General features: G+C 36.2%; 1 protein-coding gene across 1 annotated transcript in view; it reads right to left on the minus strand.

The window, feature by feature from the left end:
• Hel25E (ATP-dependent RNA helicase 25E) overlaps window positions 1–20,515 on the minus strand; it is a 92,332-nt gene that overhangs the window by 38,805 nt on the left and 33,012 nt on the right. The window contains exon 5 of the mRNA XM_090369189.1: window positions 11,163–11,281. Within this exon, the coding sequence (XP_090225315.1) occupies window positions 11,163–11,281 (119 nt within the window). The remainder of the gene's footprint in view (window positions 1–11,162; window positions 11,282–20,515) is intronic.

Consider the following 20,515-nt stretch of genomic DNA (forward strand, 5'->3'; position numbering starts at 1 on the left):
ATAATTTGCACTTTCATCTGAATCGCAATCATATCATCTATCAATCAATCAATAATTTATAATTTTGAACACCAACAATCTCAACTTTACACACAAAACTGAAATCTCTAATTTGAATAAACAGTGCTTTTTTTGTAAAAAAAAAAAAAGTGTCAGTACTCATTCTTTGCTATCAGGAAAAATTTAAAATTAAAAAGGATATGAAATGTACTCTACTGTAACCCCCCCCCCCGATATTGTTACTTTCGTAGTAATGCTTTTTAGAATAAGAACAATAAATTTAGTATATTAACACAGTTTATTAAGCATAAATTTATTATTCAAGTATAAAAAAAACGAGTAAAATAAGTAAATCGGTCAACTACTGAGTGCCCAGCACTCAGTAGTTGACTGATTTATTTACTTATTTGAAGGGACCATAGTCACGATTGGTCGTTAGTGCAGTATCTCAAATAGAGCTTTATGGTAACTGAAAAGAGTTTCTAGTATCCCTGGCTTGGTCTAAAACTGAGGAACTAACGAAAACGTCTATTTGAGTCTTTCCAGTTGTTGTGAATGATAAGGGTGGGAGAAGCGACTAGCAGGTGAGGCCCATGCAGGACTCCGCACAGGCACCTCCCCACCACTGCCGCCTCAACACTGACTCTCTGAGTACCTCCTAGCCGGGAAAACTCCACCTTTGAAAATTGTTAAAAAATACTTCTCGTCGCAAAATTTATAGATGATCTTTATAGAATTATTAACTAACTATTTAGCAACCTTTTTGTCACCAAAAGGAGAATTACTTAGTAGAAAGAAGCATGCTATTGAAGTGCAATAAAAAAATTGGTCTTTTAATTAACACAAAAAGTAAATGATAGATTTCGACTGGAATAGTTTTTCCTTGATAAGTATCGAATAACGCATAGCTAATACCATTTTTAAATTTTTAGCTCAGTTAGCAACGGAAATATAAGGGGGACATTCAAACTTACATTTTCCTGTCTGGTGCCGCCATTTTTAATTTTAAAATTATATTTTAAGCCCACTTGTTTAGCTCTTTTCAACAGTATATAATAAGCTATAGGTTGTTAGCAACATTTTTGTTCCCACCACATTGTACTCCCCATTTCTCAGACAAATTTTTGTCAACAACGATCAATATGGTGTTATGTTGGTCCACATGATGCACAAACCCATTCAAAATTTGAAGTCAATAGGTTGAGTGGTTCCAGAGATACAATGCTGTGACAGACGGATAGACAGACAACCGAGTGACATTATACGGGTCTTTCTATTGGAATTATATCTTTCCAAATTTTTATTAAGTTCTCAACTGACACCCTATGCCGACTTCTTTCCTTCCTCTGTGTCTCTTGCTGAATGACGTTTCCGAAGCATCCACGAATCGGCATATTTTGCTGGATCAGCGGCGGACCTACCTACAATTTCATCAAGTGAATGTGACGAGGATTTTCACAAATGAATCTGATCACCAGCCCAACCAGAGCTTCATTGATGAGAAAAACAATTTCTTCACTACTGTTTTTAAGAAACTGGAAGAAAATTGGTATCGTACCCAGAGCTTCCATCAAATTCTTCTGAAACTATCTTTTCAATTAGGTATTCCCGAAATCCACGAATTATATCTTACATTTAACTGTAACCTAATTGACAATTTTCTAACTTCATTTTCACCTAATGCCAACATTTCACGTTTAGATGGTTTAATACCTTCGTTGTCCTCATTTTCCTTCCCATCATCTGCATTGTCACTAGTTCTTAAATTTGAATTTTTTCTATTTTTTTTGAAACTGTCCAAAATGTCAGTGTCATTCGGATATTCAGGTACTGTGACCAGGTAAACAGAGATACGGAAAAATGTGGATGATGCACTTCCGCGATCAACAGATGATTATTTGTTGGGGTGCTCTCCAAATTCTCGAACGGGACTCTTACAGTTGATTCACAGAGGTGTCCAACCTATAGCCCGCCTGGAAAGTGAACTAAAACAGCAATTTAAATTTTGTTAATTATCAAAAAAATTTTCTCATTAAATGTTTTGTTCAGTAAATGTAATTGTGCATTGTACTTAATAAAATTTTCGAATATTTTCAACTTTACTTTTACATACAAAAAGTAACACACTAAAGAAATCTAACTTTGAATTTTTTTTTTTTGAACATGTCCCTGTATGGGAAAAGTTTGGACAACACTGCAGTAGAAGGTTGACTAGAGCCCACCGGGAATATATCTGCTCACTGCTGACCAGCGGAACTTCTCCGTATGTGGGAGACAGGTGGTCGGATAGGTTTTACCAGGTTATAGAATAGTAATCCCTTTAAGCTCTCTTAATTCGTGCAGCAGGACTAATTGCCTGAAGGCCAGAAATGCACGAACAGTGCATACCAAGTTAATTCTCTCCTAATCCATTCCCTATATGAAAATTTTCTCACCCAACGAAAATTATTTTAAATGTAACTTCCAAGGGGAATTCAAATAATTCACTATAAAAGGACTTCGTTAAAAAGGGGCCCGACTGAGTAATTTAGAAATATAAAAATTGTTATACAGTTTTATATAGAAAATATCTTAACAATAGACAGTGAAAAATGCAAATTTAGTTAAATAATTTTAAGGTTATTTGAATAGTAGGTAAACGTGAAAAAAGTTATGGAATATTACAAATTTCGAAATGCATTCAAATGTCACACGTCACTGTTAATAAAGGTGCCGGTATGCTGTACCGTCCCAAAAAAAGCACAGTGAATAAATATTGTAATTTGATTTACAGATTTGAATATCAGATAAGACAACTCATGGTATGCTTGTTTCAGCTTATGATGAAAATTATCCATTTTCAAATGGATTTAACCAAACAAATCAATTAATATAAAATAAATCCCAGTTCATTCTCAAAATGGACAGTCTAGAAAAGTTTGAATGCACCGCAATATATATGCTTGATTATTCAAGATATGATTCCCACGCAAGAATTCAATAACTTAGGATATTATTTTGAGGAAAAAATAAATAAGATTTAATAACTAGCAAGTTTATTCTGTCCTTCAGGACTATGTTTACATATCTGAAGTTAAACGTTATGCTTCCTGGATGGTTAAAGCTACTTTAATGTTAATATCTACAGGAAATGTGAATTATTCAGTGAAAGGAGCATAAAGTCATCTTTAAGCGCTTTCTTATTTTATTTGTTTTCAAAGAATTTGAGATTAGAAATGTACAAAAGGCCTCACAAATTTATAATTAAAATAATAACCACTGAGAATCATTTAGTGAAAGTAGTAAGCAGACAATATGTAGAGATAATGAACCAGTCGACCCATTTGCTGCATTTATGCAGTTTAAGAAAATATGGCAATGGTGACTAAAACTGACTGTACACTTACAAAATGCAATTGGTACATCCAAGAAAGAACAAGTTTCCCAATCATTCATGCATGATTTTTTTTTCATTACTATGGATTTACTGCCTTAACCACACAGTATCATATATAATTGTGATTCTGATGTATTAAATGAAAAGTATTACACAGCTATTCAAATCTGTTGAAAAAAAAATAACTCTGCATTCTGAGAAAGAAAACTTTCTTTGAAACACTGTTTTTGAGAGACATGGCTTATTTTAACCTCCATAGTTACATTTAATGATGGAGGGATGACTATACCCATAAAAATTGTTGGTCCTATTTTCCTCACCAATAAAATTCCATCTGAACATTATTGGCATTTCTCCAAAGCATAGGCAATTAGATGAAACAGTTTTCCAACCAGATGGGACTCAAATGAATGGTAAGTGCAACCTGAATCTTCTCAATGAACATTTTGGTAATTGTGTTATTTAAAATCACTCTCCTACACATTCTGGCCATGAATGATCTTTGCCAGAATATTCTCTCAACATCAACTCCTGAAATTACTTTTTATGTTCAAAGACCACATGTATAGAAACAATCTCCACAAAATCACTGCCGATAATCTAGGTAGTTACCAATTTTTCATTTTCTGCTACAGATGGTCTTAAATGCTTGTAGCTGATATACTGAAAACGTTTTCCATTTCAACAGATTATCCTCCAAAGTTTACTGTGTAATTTAATACCAAAACCTTCTCTGTTCATTAAGTATATCAAAATATGTATGCAATTTGAACTGAAGCCACAGTCCTTTTTATTTGCAATTTTTTAATCCGTACACTTTTTAAACAAATTTTAGTTTCTCACTGATATACTTGTGACATTAAGTGTATAACCCCCAATTCTCTACTGATGCATTTTCAAACACCGTGAAGTACGCATAAACTTTAAAATTGGAATGCCAGAGACATACCAAACTGATAATGCAAATAAAACAGACTTTCTTTAATGGATTCATATAAAAGATCTTATTGTGATATTGTACCCATCATTCAAGGTAGAACTTTCACAAGCCATAAACCACATATGAGCTTGACTTACAAATTTCTCAGTCAGGTCCCTTTGCACATGCCTAGTTTTCAGAATACAATCTGCAGAACTAGTCTTTCTAGGTAACAGCGCCCTTTTGCACCACTGACTAATCTTGTTGCTCTTCACTGCACCTGTTCAAACAGATCCATTTCCATCCTAAAATGAAGCTTCCAAACCTGTATTTATACTAGTTACAGCCAAACCACTGCATTATATGATGAGATAATCATCTGCTTTTCTACGCTGGCAAAATTCCTGATCATTGATACAAAGCCAACGAGCTGTCCTAGCAGCTTGTAAGCACTTCTCAGAGATCTTTTGGATTGTAAAATTACCTCTGGGATATTTTCACTCTCCACTATGTTAAGTGTGGTACTACCTAAATGGTATGTTATTCTGGAATTACTGCTATCCATATGCAGTACCTTACATTTTTCGGTATTAAATTTCAATCTACCCTTCTCATCACATCTGGGTAATTCCACGTCAAGTGGCCTAATTTTGAAGATGGTCACTGCTCGACCATCTTCAATTTTGTTGAAACTTGGTGTAGATGTTTAAACAGGTTTCCAAAGAAGCAGTGCAAAAATTCAGTTCAAAATATAGTATGCTTGAGGCACCTCCTTTGTAGAGGTCACTTGTGTTATGTGGAGCAAATCACAAAAGATTTTCCAAGTTAAGTGTTACTGTTGCATAACATTGAGAGGTAGTGCTCTTGAAACTTCATATACCTAGTTAACTTTTGGCAGAGGATGCAAAACTTTGTGTCAGGCTCAAAAACCTTCACATTTTTTACAATGTGGTTTAAAACTGGCACCAAAAATGAGTCACAACAAATTTAAGTCAGACTTTTGAAAGTCATAACCTTGAAATAAAAACCATTGGTACCTTCTTCTTTGGGTAATCCATTTAACATCTGCATGAATTCAGCCTAACTAAATATGAGCTCATATACTTGTTTGCTGGCCGAGATATTTTCCTTCAAAGATATTTCACATCTCAATAAGGGCAGAACTATTGCATTTACAAGAGCAATTACTCTGCCCTTTGGTTTACGGAGAAAGGATATATTTGCAATGCACAAAAAGATCTGTATTTTTTACAATGGGGGTGCAAATGGCACAAAAAGAAATTGCATTGGTTTTTTTTAGTGCAAGTTCCCAAGCTTGAAAAGTGGTCTTTATTCAGGATTCCAAACATAAAGATGATGTTCTATCAGTTTCTATGCTTGAAAGAAGTTATAACTGCAGCAAATTTTATTTAAAACACAATACAATTTGAAATAAGCAAGTGAGTGTGAAGATATTGAATGACTGCTTCGTAATGAACTGGAAAGTTTCACTGATGATTGATATTACTACTTCAGCAAGCTATATTGTCATCCCACTGTTGTTGTTTTTGCAGCTGGAAAATTGGCAATAATTTGTTGTTCAGGAATTCAGCAGACATCTTGTCTAGCAGGCCAGTGAAATGAGTGAGCTGCTCCATGAAGATGCATAAAATTTACCAATACATCATGTTCTTCAAATGAAATTTCACAAATATTTCCAATCCACCAATTATTGTCATAAATACAGGCAATGTATTGGCTAGGTTATAAATTAACAATCAGCACATATTGAATATTGGTTTCACTAGTCTGATCTACATGGGCTACAAATGATGGTGTGTCATTTGATACTCTGCAAACATGAATCTGTTTTGCATCAATAGGAATGAAGTGATGATTTTCTCTTGTTCCAGAAATAGTATGACCATCTATGAACCTTTTCTCTTGAAATGGCCCTACTTGATCAATTTCCTCTTTAGAAACAAAACAGAATTTTATTCCAGTCACATGCTTGTCACAAAATTCAAACATGTTTCTTGGTGTCAGGATTTGGTTTTCAATTGGGCATTGGAGACTTGCACATGCTGCCAATCGTTTTATTGTTCTATCAAATCCATCACATAGTGACTTGCCATGGCTAGTGCCAAAGAAATTACATTCAACACTGATATCAAAATCCTTCTGATGATGACACAAGTTAATAAAATTCTTGAATTGAGCTGCAGAACCATCATTGAAGTAGTAAATGTGCCTGATTTCTGTCATGAAACTCTTCAAATATTCAATTAAGTTGGTTAGAAAAACGTGCACTGCAATTGTGTCATGGCGAAGACAGTCACTGATTATCCAGAAATTTATATTCTGAAGTTCAACATCCTTGTAATAAATGACAAATGGATGCAATGTAGCCTGGCTATTCTCCCAGTGGAACCCTTGAACAGCATCTTGCACAAATGAATAATTTTGCAGACAAAATCCATCAAGATGACCAATTCTCCTGTTATTAGGCTTTCTTTTGTTGACTTCAAATGGTAGCTTTGACATTTAGCAATGTAGTGATGACAGGAAAGGTTAAATACCTTTACACTCAACTCTTCAATAAAATCTTCTGTTGTTAATTGCTTTGTGTCCAGTGTATCTCTGTCAGTATATATCCATTGCTTGAATTCAATATCTTCTGGCTCATTGTTTTCAAAAATATTCTCTAGAAACTTAAATTCATTTATTACTGGACATTTTTCACACTGATGAAGCATACAATATTTTGACTCCAAATCACAGACTGTTTTACTAATGTAATCACATTCAACAGGACTTGCTGCTATCATTAACTTGACATTTTGATGGATTGTGCATACACATACAGAATGTGTTCCTGGTGCACCAACTGTGACACACCACTTGGGTCGAAGTTCACAAAATTTAGAAAATCCAATGTCAGATTCATTTCTATCTCGATAAGTTATAAACATTTCCTTCAAGTTGCTGAGTAGTAGTTGCTTTTGCATTTTTATTCCATCTGCATTTCTAATGGAAATGTAATCTTTCTTTCCAGAGCATATCTGACTAAATTCATCATCTTCAAAAATTTCCATCACCTTTTGCTTTACTTGCTCAAACTTTTTTACAGGTATGGCCATGATTTCTTCTTCTGCTTTAAGTTTTCTAGCTTTCTTGACCATTCTTTCTGAGACACTAAACTCTTCCACTGTTTTCTTTATGGACCAACTAACTGGAGCTAGTGTTAATATTTGAAGTATTTCTGAATGACTTGATACCATCAACTTTTCTTCCAATTCTTTCAGCAGCTCATTGTAATCTAAGCAATTTCCACACTGATGACTTGCACTTGGCTCCATGATGTCATTTGGATCCAAGCCACCAATAGATGCAATTTTACTGGAAATTACATCTTGTACTTGACTTGCCTTCCTTTTGGCATAGCCTTGTGAATCTCTCTTAGCCATTCACTGAAATTTTGGAGGAGAAATACCAATAGCCATTAAACTTGTGTTCAAGCTTTCAGTCACATGCATTTTGTCATCATGGTCTGGTTTTATGTTTACCTTTGTTAGGTCTTTCAGGTAGTCTGCCATTGACAAATAAATTGGTTGTAAACTTTTTTTTTCACCATATGATTTTTCTTCTGGAAAGGATTGCAAGATGAATGCTGCAAAAATTCAAATTTTGTCAAAAAGAAAGCTTCATGATGTAGACAAATTGTCTTCTTACTTCACCCACTTTTAATCCACAACATCGACCTACCAGCTGTTATTCTTCAAATTCAAATTCTAACCCAGTTTTGCGTGTATAGGATAGCACATGACATTTAGAATTATTCATATGACTGATGATGCAAGAGTCCAGCTTATCTCCAGAAAATATTCTGATTCCATGGCTTTCATGCCAACGAATAAGTAGATGTTTTTGCAAGCAATGAAAACTTAACTTTATTATAGTTAAACAATAAAATATAGAGGAACAAAATAAACTGTTCATCATGAAGATAAAACACATTAATAACAGCATGGTTCAAATATCAGCTATTTATACTTTTTTGTATGATTCTAGAATATTCCAGAGTTCTAGAATGTTCATAAGTTTTTATTTATTATTTTTTTTTTATATATTTTTTGGCATTCAAGGTTATTCTAGAACATTCTATAGTTCTTGGGTATTCTAGAATATACCCTATTTCTAGATTATTCTAAACATTAGGCAGGATTAAGGAAGTGTTCTGCAACAAAAGAGATCTCATAAAATAGCAATACAGCACATAAAATTACTTGATGTTTAGGCTCAATTTTAAGGCCTTAAGTGCAAAAACACAAAACAGATAAACCATGATCCTTGTAGCTGAAGGTCTGCTCTTTCCAGTGGTGGCAAAAATGAGAGAATTGAAAGTGCTCCACATGAAAATATTTGCCCCTTAAGGTCATATTTAACTTTCAAATTTTGAGTCAAATCTTTGAAGGAAAATATCTCAGCCAGAAAACAAGTACAAGAGCTCATATTTAGTTAGGCTGAATTCATGCAGTTGGTAAGTTGAATGTCCAAAGAAGAAGGTACCAAAGGTTTTTATTTCAAAGTTATGACTTTCAAAAGTCTGGCTTAAATATGTTGCGACAAATTTTTAGTGCCGTTTTTAGACCGCATTGTAAAAACTGTGAAGGGTTTTGAGCCCGGACGCAAAGTTTCAGAGCACTACCTATCACTGCTGTGCAACAGTAACACTTAACTTTGAAAATTTTTTGTAATTTATTTCGCATAACACAAGTGACCTCCACAAAAAAGGTGCTGGTGCCTCAAGCACACTATATTTTGAACTGAAATTTTGCACAGCTTCATTTGAAACCTGTTGAAACAGCACACCAAGTTTCAACAAAATTGAAGATGGTTGAGCAGGGACCCCTAGGCCACTTGACATGGAATGACCCATCTGCTTGATTTCTCTAGGTTTTGTTGAGATTAAGTCTGCCAATGTCATCAATATTCAATAAATATGAAATGCTTTTATCTTAGACAGTGGCTGAAACCAATTGAAACAGCAGTTAAAAAATATCATTGTAATCAGATGTGAAAAAAAAAAAAGATATTGGAAAAAGAGCATGCAAGAGTCACAGTAAAATAAAGTTTTTTTCCTATTAACTTTGAAAAATTAATACATTATAACATCCATATTTTGTTGAATAACGTTGGTTACTGTTAAAATCAGAAGTACTCTCAACCTCCAAATTAATCAATGCTGTTACAGGAAGACAAAATGGGTATCTGTAAGACACACCATAGCACAAGTCATTTTCTCAGAACGCAAAAGGCTGAAAGAATGAATGTGTAGACAATAAAAGGGAGAAAAAAGAATTCTATATGCAAAACTGGAAATATTAAAATACTGAATAGGACATAGAAATGGTAAAATATTGTTTTCACCTATCATATTCATCTATAAAGATCTACTGCACTTTGATGAACTGTGTGAAGCATTTTCAAATGCTTCTCCAAAACATTATTCTAACAAAATTATGGAGTTGTATCACTCTGCTGATGCATATTTCATTTATGAAATATGAGAAGATCCTATAAATAGAGTTAAGGTCTGAAAAACTGATTTTTTTTTTTTCACTACAAAATTTGCTAAATAATTTATCAAGATAAATCATTAAAAATATAAACATGTGTGGCATAAAAAGTTATGTGGCACAAATAACTGACAATCATATATTTTTAGTGTTTGTATATACAAACACTAAAAATAATTTCATAGGCAAGTTAAATTTAAATTATTATTATAATTAATATACAAAGTTACTTAAGTACTTAATGTATAGCTTAGCAACAAAACCACGCAAAAAATAGCCTGAAAGTAGCAGATCAGGGCTCTGTTGTCATCTAGTAGGCATGTTGACTAGACCTGGAAACTTGAGCTGGACATGGAGTAGAGCCATATACATTCCCAAGGATCACGGCAAGACTGTCATCTCAGAAACTGGAAGGCAGAGAGAGAGAGGAGAGAGATGAGGCATCCGATCACCAGGAATGCTGTCATCAGGAGGATACTTGTGACCAATATCCACTTCTCGGTATCCAGATCATGATGACTGAAGGTCTTCAGATATCTGTTTTCTGTATGACTGCAAAAATCTGGTTTACAGATGATTCTTGGTTTAAGAGAAGAGTCTGTATCACTTGAGTCTCTGATCTAAAAATGGTTTGCTGCCGATGACAATACTTGCAGGGAAATTTAAAAACCACTTATAAATTTTGAATTTGGCTTGAAACAAAGAAATGACTGAAACAGAATACACAGAACATTATTCAAAAGATGGGGGTAGGAAAAAATACAGGTTTAAAATCACAAATCTTCAGAAACCAAACCAATGAAGAAAGCCATAAAAATTATGTTAACTTAACCATGATCTTGCCCCTGTACCCCCAAATTTTTTTTATTACAAGTGGGAAAAATCACCATGAAGCAATAGCGAAGAGAGAGACCTTACAAGAACCTTGTTTATTATTACACACATGAGGAGGGAGGCTGTCTTAACTTGAAAACTAACAGGTTTAGACTACCGCTATTTAGTGATCTGTGTAGCAGCTGAAAATGGACCTGTCCTAATTCTCAGCTAACCTATCTTAGAAAAAATGCATAATGTCAAATGCACCTAAATGGCTTTGACAGTAGAATACCTATCTTGCTAGGGTCTACCTATCTATTCTAAAACAGCAATTCCTTTGCAACAATGATAAACTAAAGCCTATTAACCTAGCACAAAGATGGACAACAGCTATCACACAACCAATTAGATTCTTAGAGAGTAGCCAAAACTGAAACAATATGACATTGAAATTAAGTAGATGCAGCAACGGATGAAGGAAGGAAATAATTACATCTTGCATAAATTTTTTGCACACAGGACGAATTTCCCTGCTTAGAGTTGCACTGAACATCATTACTTGCTTCTCGTGTGGAGTGTTGCGGAAGATTTCTTGTACATCCCTTCGCATATCTAAAAAATAAATTAAACAAAAATTAAGCCAAGAGAAAAATACTAATATATTTAAAATATATGTATACTGCTTATATATACAGGCCAATTATAAATGTAGTAAACAAATTTGGAGGCATGCTGCATCAAGCAGCATTAAGTGTGGTGCTTTATACAAAACCAGCTGGTCTACAGAAACATACATTTACACATGGTTCTGGTTAAACAGCAGTGTATGAAATGAAGGCAATGAACAACTAGTCAGGCAGAATTACATTTCTAGCTAACCAGCAGAGTAACCATTACAGCATGCAATTTCAGTTGTGCTTGGCCACCAATAACTACATCAACTTTAACACTTTTGGTTATTTTCCTGACACTAAACAGCATCCATGAAAAATGTATTTCTTCATCTCCAAAACAGATGCTAATAGTAATGCTGAAGAATTTAATTGAAATATCATGAAACGTAGCCCACTTTATGAGATTGCAATTAACCGCTATATCGGTCAATTCAGTTACCCACTGGCACTGTGATTTGCAATTTTTGATCTTTTCTTTTTTATCCACACAAATAAATAAATGACCTGGATAATATTCATTTTAAATCCACACACTTTACAATTACCTGATCTGCAATTATATATTCAATGTCTAGTTGCATACAGCCATACACATTTGTTAACAATCCACAATTACATAATTTTAGCCAGTGGACAATCATATACAGACTTCACAGAAATAAGCTTGAAATGGAGCCAAGGTTTTAATTAAAAGGCTACTAACATTTAGAAACCATGATTAATAAGGAATATTAATACAGTAAACCCCCGCTATTCGCGGGGGTTACGTTTCTGAGAAATTCCGCAAATACTGAGTTATGGCTTCCGTAGTAATAAAGGGGTTCCGTTCCAAAGTATGAAATATATAAGAAAAACTAGTGTAAAATTTTGTCTATGTATGTATTATATGTACCTTCATAATATGACTATGTACATAGCCAGTACATAGTGAAAAATCGAAATGAAAATAAGAAACAAATTTAATATTAAATGTAATATTTCTTAGAAATTTCAAACAAATCTTTAATTCCAGCGCCTTTGCTATAGCTAAAAAACTTATTCCGACAGTGCTATCACCAGTTTCGCTAAAGTGTTGATAAAGGAGTTTTGCCTTTTCACGAATGATGAGTGAACTTAACAGAATTTTATTTTGAGTTCGGTCTTCTATCCACAGATTTAAAGCTTTTTCAATTTTTTCTAATTTAACATCACGAGTTACAGAGCAAATTTTTGAAGCAATTAGCGCATTTTCATGGACACTACGGCTGATTTTTTCTTCCGATTTCTTGATTGATCGTACCATTGACTCATTGATTTTATAATGTTTTGCCACTGAGGAGACATTTTCACCATTAGAAATTTTATCTAATAACTCAGTTTTATTCACTAATGTCATCACCTTCTTTGATATTTTCACATTTCCTTTATTATTCGTAGCCATATTTTTGTACGGGTTAGAAAGAACTTGTCCACAATAAAGTCACTTTCTTCCGTTAACACTCTTGAAAAAGTCTGTTTTACACTGCAAAACGGTAGATTTATCACTTTTGTAAGCATATCAATTTATCAAAGCTTATCAATTTATAAGCATATAAATTAAAAACAAACGACGAAACTTCCCATGACAAGCGCATAACACATACTGAACAAGGATTAGCGAGAAACATCCACACTCGCGATTTTGTCACCCCTCTCCCCCTACCCACTGAGTGCTGTTTTGACCAGGGAAGATAATTTTAGCCACGCCCATGTTTTTTTATGGCGGAAAATGTTCACGGCGCTTTAAAATTCACATTTTTTTAGGTTTCATTTTATATTAAATCAGCGACCGCGAATAGCGGGGATTTACTGTACTTAATAATACTAGCCTGTATCACACAAATGGCAACCACAGGGTTAGAAAATTTTATTATAATTAGATTTATATGGAAACTGTAAAAAATTAAAAGAATAACAAAATAAGAAAAGAAAAAAAAGTAAACTGAGAACATTAAATATTCACAGAATAATGAATTTTGTAATAATGTATACTGTAAATTTACAAACTAAAAATTAATAGCAGCCATGCATTGTAGACCCTAGCTTCGAAGAAATTCAAAAAGTTAAGTACTTAAAGAACTTAAACGCACTGGGAGCTGATGGAATAACTGCAAAGTTGCTCAAGAACAGTGGAGTGACACGAGGGAGAACAATACATAATTTGATACTGTTAATATGGTCCGAGGAAAAAATTCCAGATGAATGGACACTTGGAATCATACAGCTGATTCACAAGAGCAAACCGATTTGCTCCAACTATAGAGGTATTAAATTACTGGGCATTACTTACAAGGTTTTGTGGGGGGATATTTATAACAGACTGGCAGCATACTGTATCAGTGGTTTCGGACCCAATTGCCCAACAACTGAGCAGATACAGGAAAAAACATTTGAGAACAATACACACTTATTTAACCTATATGTAGATTTCAAATGAGCTTTGATTCCCTCAAGAGAGAGGAAATGATAAATGTCTCCTTCTCTTGGGCACACCTGCAAAGATTGTTAGGCTCATAAAAGCACCCCTGGCTGGCTCTAAGGCAGTGGTGAGAATTGACAATGAGTTGACGATTCCCTTCGACATTAACACTGGTGTTAGCAAGGTGATGCACTCTCTATTGTGTTATTTAAATTGATTTTAGAGGCAACTGTCAGAAAATTAGAAGTGACTGGAAACATAGGCACAAAGACAATGCAGGTCTGTGCATATTCTGCTGATGTTGCTATTATCAGTAGGACTAAAGGAGCAGTGGAAGAAACAGTGGCTGGGCTGGATAGCAAAGCACAAAGAAGAGAACTTAGGATAAATTAAGTGAAGACAAAATATATGGAAGTCCAGAGAATGGCAGATAACATGGGAAATTTAAGAACCAGTGGCTTCTCATTTGAGCATGTTCAGGCTCACAGATAAACCAGTCCAACTCTAATACAGTCGATTCCGGTTATTTGGGACACATCGGGACTAGTGCATTTTGGCCCGATTAAGCGGCTGCCCCAATTATCCGAAGTTTCACGTAAATAGTTAAAAATACAATTTACCCCCCCCCCTTTACAATTAGTTCACTGTACAATCAAATCACGTTACGACGAACTCAAAATAGTAAAGTACCGTTCACTATACGATGTGCACTAAGCGCCGGTCATTGTGATCACGTTTGTGAATTGAATTTTAATTCTATTAAACAGCGATTCTAATTAGCGAAAATAGGAGGAATATTATCCACAGGTTATAAAAGTAAAGATATATTAAGCACAAATTTACCCTTTATTACCTTACCAATTAAAAAATTAAATGATACGCGAAAATCTGAAGAATATACGTGATAATCGGAATAATTAATACATACTGTAATATGTACATACTAACTAAACTAGTTGACATTTCTGTTCACTGACATTTGTTGGTGGGGGCTAAAATTTAAAACTGTAAAAAGATAAGCAATCAATAACAAATAACAGGGCACACACAAATTGCAAGTAACACAACACGCGCAAGTGAGAACAGAGTAACAAATTAGGAAGCTTTAAAAATAGGAATGAAGAGAAGATTGTGAAAATTATTTTTTTTATGATTGAAGATTCCATGGAAGTGTAAACACATTTTACCATAATAACTCACAGAATTCCAGCTGTCGGTATTATTGCAAATTCAATAAGATCGAGTTTACTGTCCGTTTATGATAGATTGCACTAACAGAAAAGCCCAATAAACAGGTGACTGCTAATTGTTTTATGGTTGTGACCTCCAGAAATCCGACCGAACTAAGTGGTACGGTCAGAGACAATCGTAGGGTAATCTCCAGTGCTGAGGTCTCCTGCCCCGATTAAACGGCATTTTGTCCCAATTAAGCGAAGTAAACCCTGGTTATTTTCTCCATTGGTTTTTGTTTTTTAAGATTTGCCCCAAATAAACGGCTGCCCCGATTAACCGGTGGCCCAAATAACCGGAATCCACTGTACTAATGAAATTAAGTCCCGTATCCTGAGTGGAAACAGATGTTTCCATGCACATGAAAAACTAATTGAGTGTTTGAGCGTAGAATTTTATGAAAAGTTTTCGGGCCCATATAAAATGTTGATGAATTCTGGAGGATCAGAATGAACCATGAACTTGACCATTTTATTCAGGGCGTGGACATCATCAGATTTGTGAAGGGCCAGAGACTTGCCTGGTTGGGACATGTTATGAGAATGGATCAAGGCAGAACAACTAAAAGTGTAATGAAATGGAAACCTACCATTTCAGGGGAGAGGAAGAAAGCAGAAAAGATGGATGGAAGATGTAGAAGAGGACGTAAAGATCATGGGAATAAGAAGTTGGACTTCTGGGAGGGCTTACTGGTGGAAAATTATTGAGAAGGCTAAGACCCACACTGCCAGAAGAAGCCTAACCATCATACACAGTTTTAACACTTCCACAACGAACTGTAAATGTCACCTATTCAGTGGGTACATTTTTAAAAATTTTATCCATTCCAGTGAGAAGTATCCTCTGTTCCCCAGCAATATACTTAACTCTAAAATTAAAATTGGTATTGCTGTTTGACCATGTTGTTATGCCACATGTATTATGTCTGTAGAGGTGTTTGCAGGCTGATCTGCATGTTGTGTGGGCTAAAAAAACCTGGAATAACTCACAGGGAAAACCCTAACTCCCTCTGCCTGAGAGAAGAGTGGCATGATTCCACATTGAACTAGTGCTAATTGTTGCAACAAAGCATTAATTACAATAAGCCACTAGTGGTTCACCCTGCCAGATGAACTGTCACTGCTGCAATCAGTTCTCGCACAATATTCAGAAAGTAAAATAACAGAATTTTTCAGTGTTGTTTGGTATTGTACAGTGATGGATAATTAGGAATAACATTAGGCAAAATTTTCAGCAACCATTTGGTGGATTACTCCACCTGACAAACTACGTTGTGCTTACACTGATGCAATGGGCAGTGCAATTTCCAGTTCAAATATAGTTAGAAACAATTCAGTGTCAAGATTGTGCTTGTAAATGATATTAAGTATCAATAAAAACTTTTGTTTTTCCTAATCCATGCAGTATAAATGTCTTAATCTCTCTCTCAGGTATGTACACCGAGTGGACAGAAATCATGGGATACATTCGTAGTAACGGGTAGGCCCGCCTTTTGCCCGGATAAGGGAAGTCACAAGGTGAGGCATTGAATCCACTAATTCAATAAAGCGCTCCAAAGGTATTTCCACCCATGCCTGCTACACTGCTGTCCACAATTCTGCCGCATTCCTGGGTGGAGGAATGCAGCAGAATTATGGACAGCTGTTTATATCCAAAGCTCAAAAGGATCTTTCCACAGCATCCAAAAGATGCTCCACAAGGTTCAGGTCCAATGAACAGGGAGGCCTTTCCATAGTGGTAAAATCTACGGAATGCTCTTCAAACCACATTCTAGGCACTGTGGCTCTATGGGGATGCGCATTGTCTTGCTGGAAGAGTCCATTGCCCTGTGGGTGCACAATGACCATAAAGGGATGCAGATGATCTGCAAAGAGGGACATGTAACCTGGACCATTCAGAAATGCATCTTGACATACTAGAGGTCCCAACGTGTGCCAGTTGAATACACCCAAGACCATTACCGACCGTCCACCTGCCTGAACAATTCCTTGTTGACATGACGTGTGCATAGCTTTGTGCAGTTTTGGCCAGATATGCACCCTACCGTCCGCTCGAAATAACTGGAAACGGGACTGATCGGACCAGGAGACCAGTCTCCAATGATCCAAGGTCCAGTGCCAATGTTCTTTCTCCCAGTTAAGGCATGGAGTTCTGTGTCATGGCATTAGCAATGGGACTCTGGTGGATCGGTGGCTCCCATAACCTATTACGGCTAAGGATCGCCTAAGTGTCTTGGTGGAGACGTTTCTGGCACCTCCCTTCTTAAAGTCGGCAGTGATTTGTGCCACTGTCACTCTACGGTTGACTGAAACAATGAGACAGACGTCGAAGGCCACATTCATCCACCACCTTTCTCTGCACACGATGAGATCTTATTCAGGAAATGACATATTCCCGATACACTCTTGTTACCGTCGAATAGGGATAGCACAATATCTGTACCAATTCCATGATGGAGTGACCCGTGCATCAGGCACCCACTATCAACCCGCTTTGAAAGTCTGTTAACTCATGACATTTATCTGCACTGACATCGAATTACTGTCAACGTAAATGCAGTGTACATATATACCTGCCAATCGATGGGTTTGTCCACTAGCGAGAGGAGTGAAAGCATCGCGTTGCCCCGGAACCAGGTATCCCGTGAATTCTGTCCTTTCAGTGTACAATTATATTTTTACACATAGCTTGTATGGAAACTGTATAATGGTGGAAAAAAGGAAATTTTGCAATTTTGTTACCACATGCAAGAAATTTACTAAATTCTACACAAGACAAATGTTACCTTTCCCACAACAACTAAATTAATCCATTAATTCAAATGAGAATTATGAAATTTCTGCAGTGCTAATAAGAGTAACTAAAAATTTACTTATTTAATACTGACATGTTCCAAACATGTACATATGCTTCAACCCCACTTAAATGTAAACCAATTTATTTTGGACCCTTAAACTTCAAGTTCTAAGATTTTACTGTAGTTATTGGCAAAAAAGACCTAAACAGTCCCAACTTAACATACATCAAATACGACATACACATGAACTTCAATGAAACAAAAATGAAAATAATAAGTAGAACCAGGATAAAAACTGCAGCCCTTAACCCACTGCAGGATGGAAGCCTCCTCAACAATTCATGCTGAAGGAAATGGACCATAATCTGCCATGCTGGTCCAGTGCAGGTTGGCAGATCGACCGTATTTAGCAGTCAGGGGCTTGAACCCCGGTCTACTCAAAGAGCGTGTGCCACTGCACTCCCGCTCCTGACCACTCAGCTACAGAGGCCAGTTGAAGCTAGAATACATTTATCTAATAATCAACAGCCAAACAAAAGGACAAGTACACAGCTTCACTTACTTGAGAACCTTACAACGAGAAAACACCAATCATATGAAGTCCAAAACTGCAGTTATAATTCAGAGTCAGCATGGGTTTAAGGGGAAGTCTTGTCTGATCAATTTGATTGGATACTATGATGTGGTCACAAAGGAACTGGATGCAAAAAAATAATTCTGATATCATATACTTGGATTTTAGGAAAGCTTTCGATACTGTTGCACATAGAAGACTATTGTACAAGTCAGAGCAGTATGGCATTAAGTTGCCCTTAATATCCGTTGTAGCAACAGGAAGTTGCTACAATGGATAGAAGGATAGCCGAGTGGGAGAAGACAGAGTGGTAATCAACGGACACTGCTCTTCATGGACTAATGTTATTATTGGAGTTTCCCACTGATTCACGTTGGGCCCATTGTTTTTCCGTATTTATCAATGATATTGATGAAGGCTTAATATCCAAGTCTGCAGATGATACAAAGGTTGATAGGGTTGTTAACAACAGTAATGACAACATGCTAGTGTAACAGGAACTAAAATTTGAGCAGATGGGCTGAGAGGTTAACACTGACAAATGCAAAGTGCTGCATATGGGTAGCAGTAACCCCAGAGTAACATACACCATGCAGTACTATACTCAGAGTAGTGGAGAATGAAAAGACCCGGGGGTAATTATGTAGTCAGATATGAAGTTTTCTGATCACTGCAGGCAGGCTGCAAGAGTAGCTCATGGGGTCTTGTCAATGATATATAGGAATTTTGCTAGCAAGTACAAGAAAATGATTATCCCCTTGTATAAAGCAAAGGTCAGGCCACACTTACAGGCCTGCAAGCCTCATTTTAGGAAAGATGTTGAGCTACTAGAACGAGTACAGAGAAGGGCGACGAGATTGGTGAGGGGAACAAAGGGTTGCGCTTACCAAGAAAGGCTTGGGTTTTGCAAATTGCAGCATCTGGAGACTATGTAGTTGCAAGGCAATCTTATTGAGGTATATAAGGCCTTGAATGGTTTGAGCAAGCTCAATGCTGATGGGAGATTCTTCCTCTTGCTCAGATTCTGCACCTGAGGGATCATAAATTCAAATTGAGGAAAGACAGTTGTAGAATAGATGTGACAATAATCTGCTTTTAGCCAGAGGGTGGTTGATTGCTGGAACTAACTTCCATCTGTTGTTCTGGAAGTTGACAGCTTAAAAAAATTCAAGACTGAAGACAAACTTTTGGAATGAATGGATGGGTGAAACAGGAAGAGTTTTTTTTTTTTGGCTGATGCTATACAGGGTGCATGCAGAGAAACTGTACCGACAAACTTGAACAGGTGATAGATGGTACCAAAAGAAGCATTTTTTGTCAAGTAAACATAGTTTGTAAATGAGTCGTTATAGTAGCAGAAGCTATTAAAGGGTTGTAAAAATCAGAACAACACATTCAGTAATTTAATGTATACAAACCATTTGCTGTTGCACACAAAATAGAAAAAACAATTCATAAGAAGTGCTCGAACTGGTGACCATGATGTTCAATGCATAACTCACACTGACGCATCATTGAATGTTGTAGGCGCTGGAAGTTCCTAGGATTGTCTTGTATCTCTGCACTTGCTGCAACAATCCGTGCTATAAGTTCCTCCACTGTGTCAACTGGCATTTCATACACAAGTCTTCATGTATCCCCAAAATAAAAAGTCCAAACAAGTCAGACCAGGCGACCTTGCTGGCCAGGCTACAAGTCCACCTCAACCAATCCATCGCCTGGAAAGGTTGTATGTAAGTGTATGCATACACGTCTGTCAAAATTTGGTGGTGCGCCATCATGTTGGAACCACATTTGTGCCTCGGACAATCAGAGGAACATCCTCTAACAACTCTGGAAGTGTGTGCTCTAGAAAATGAAAATAGAGTCATCCATCTAAACGGGCAGGTAACATGTATGGTCCAACTAAAACGTTTCCCACAATGCATGCCCATACATTGGCACTAAACCTGTGTTGGTAGCCATGTTCAACCATTGCATGGGGATTATTCTCTGTCCACACATGACTGTTCCAGCTGTTGAACAATCCCTCTTGGGCGAAACATGCCTCATCAGTGTAAAGCACATTATTGGCAAAATCAGGCTGCAAATTGATTTCCTGTAAAAACCAGTGGGAGAACTCGATACGGTGGGC

This window comes from Mastigoproctus giganteus, chromosome 3 (assembly GCF_048544385.1).
Source record: "Mastigoproctus giganteus isolate SK-2022 chromosome 3, ASM4854438v1, whole genome shotgun sequence".
NCBI classification, from domain to species: domain Eukaryota; kingdom Metazoa; phylum Arthropoda; class Arachnida; order Uropygi; family Thelyphonidae; genus Mastigoproctus; species Mastigoproctus giganteus.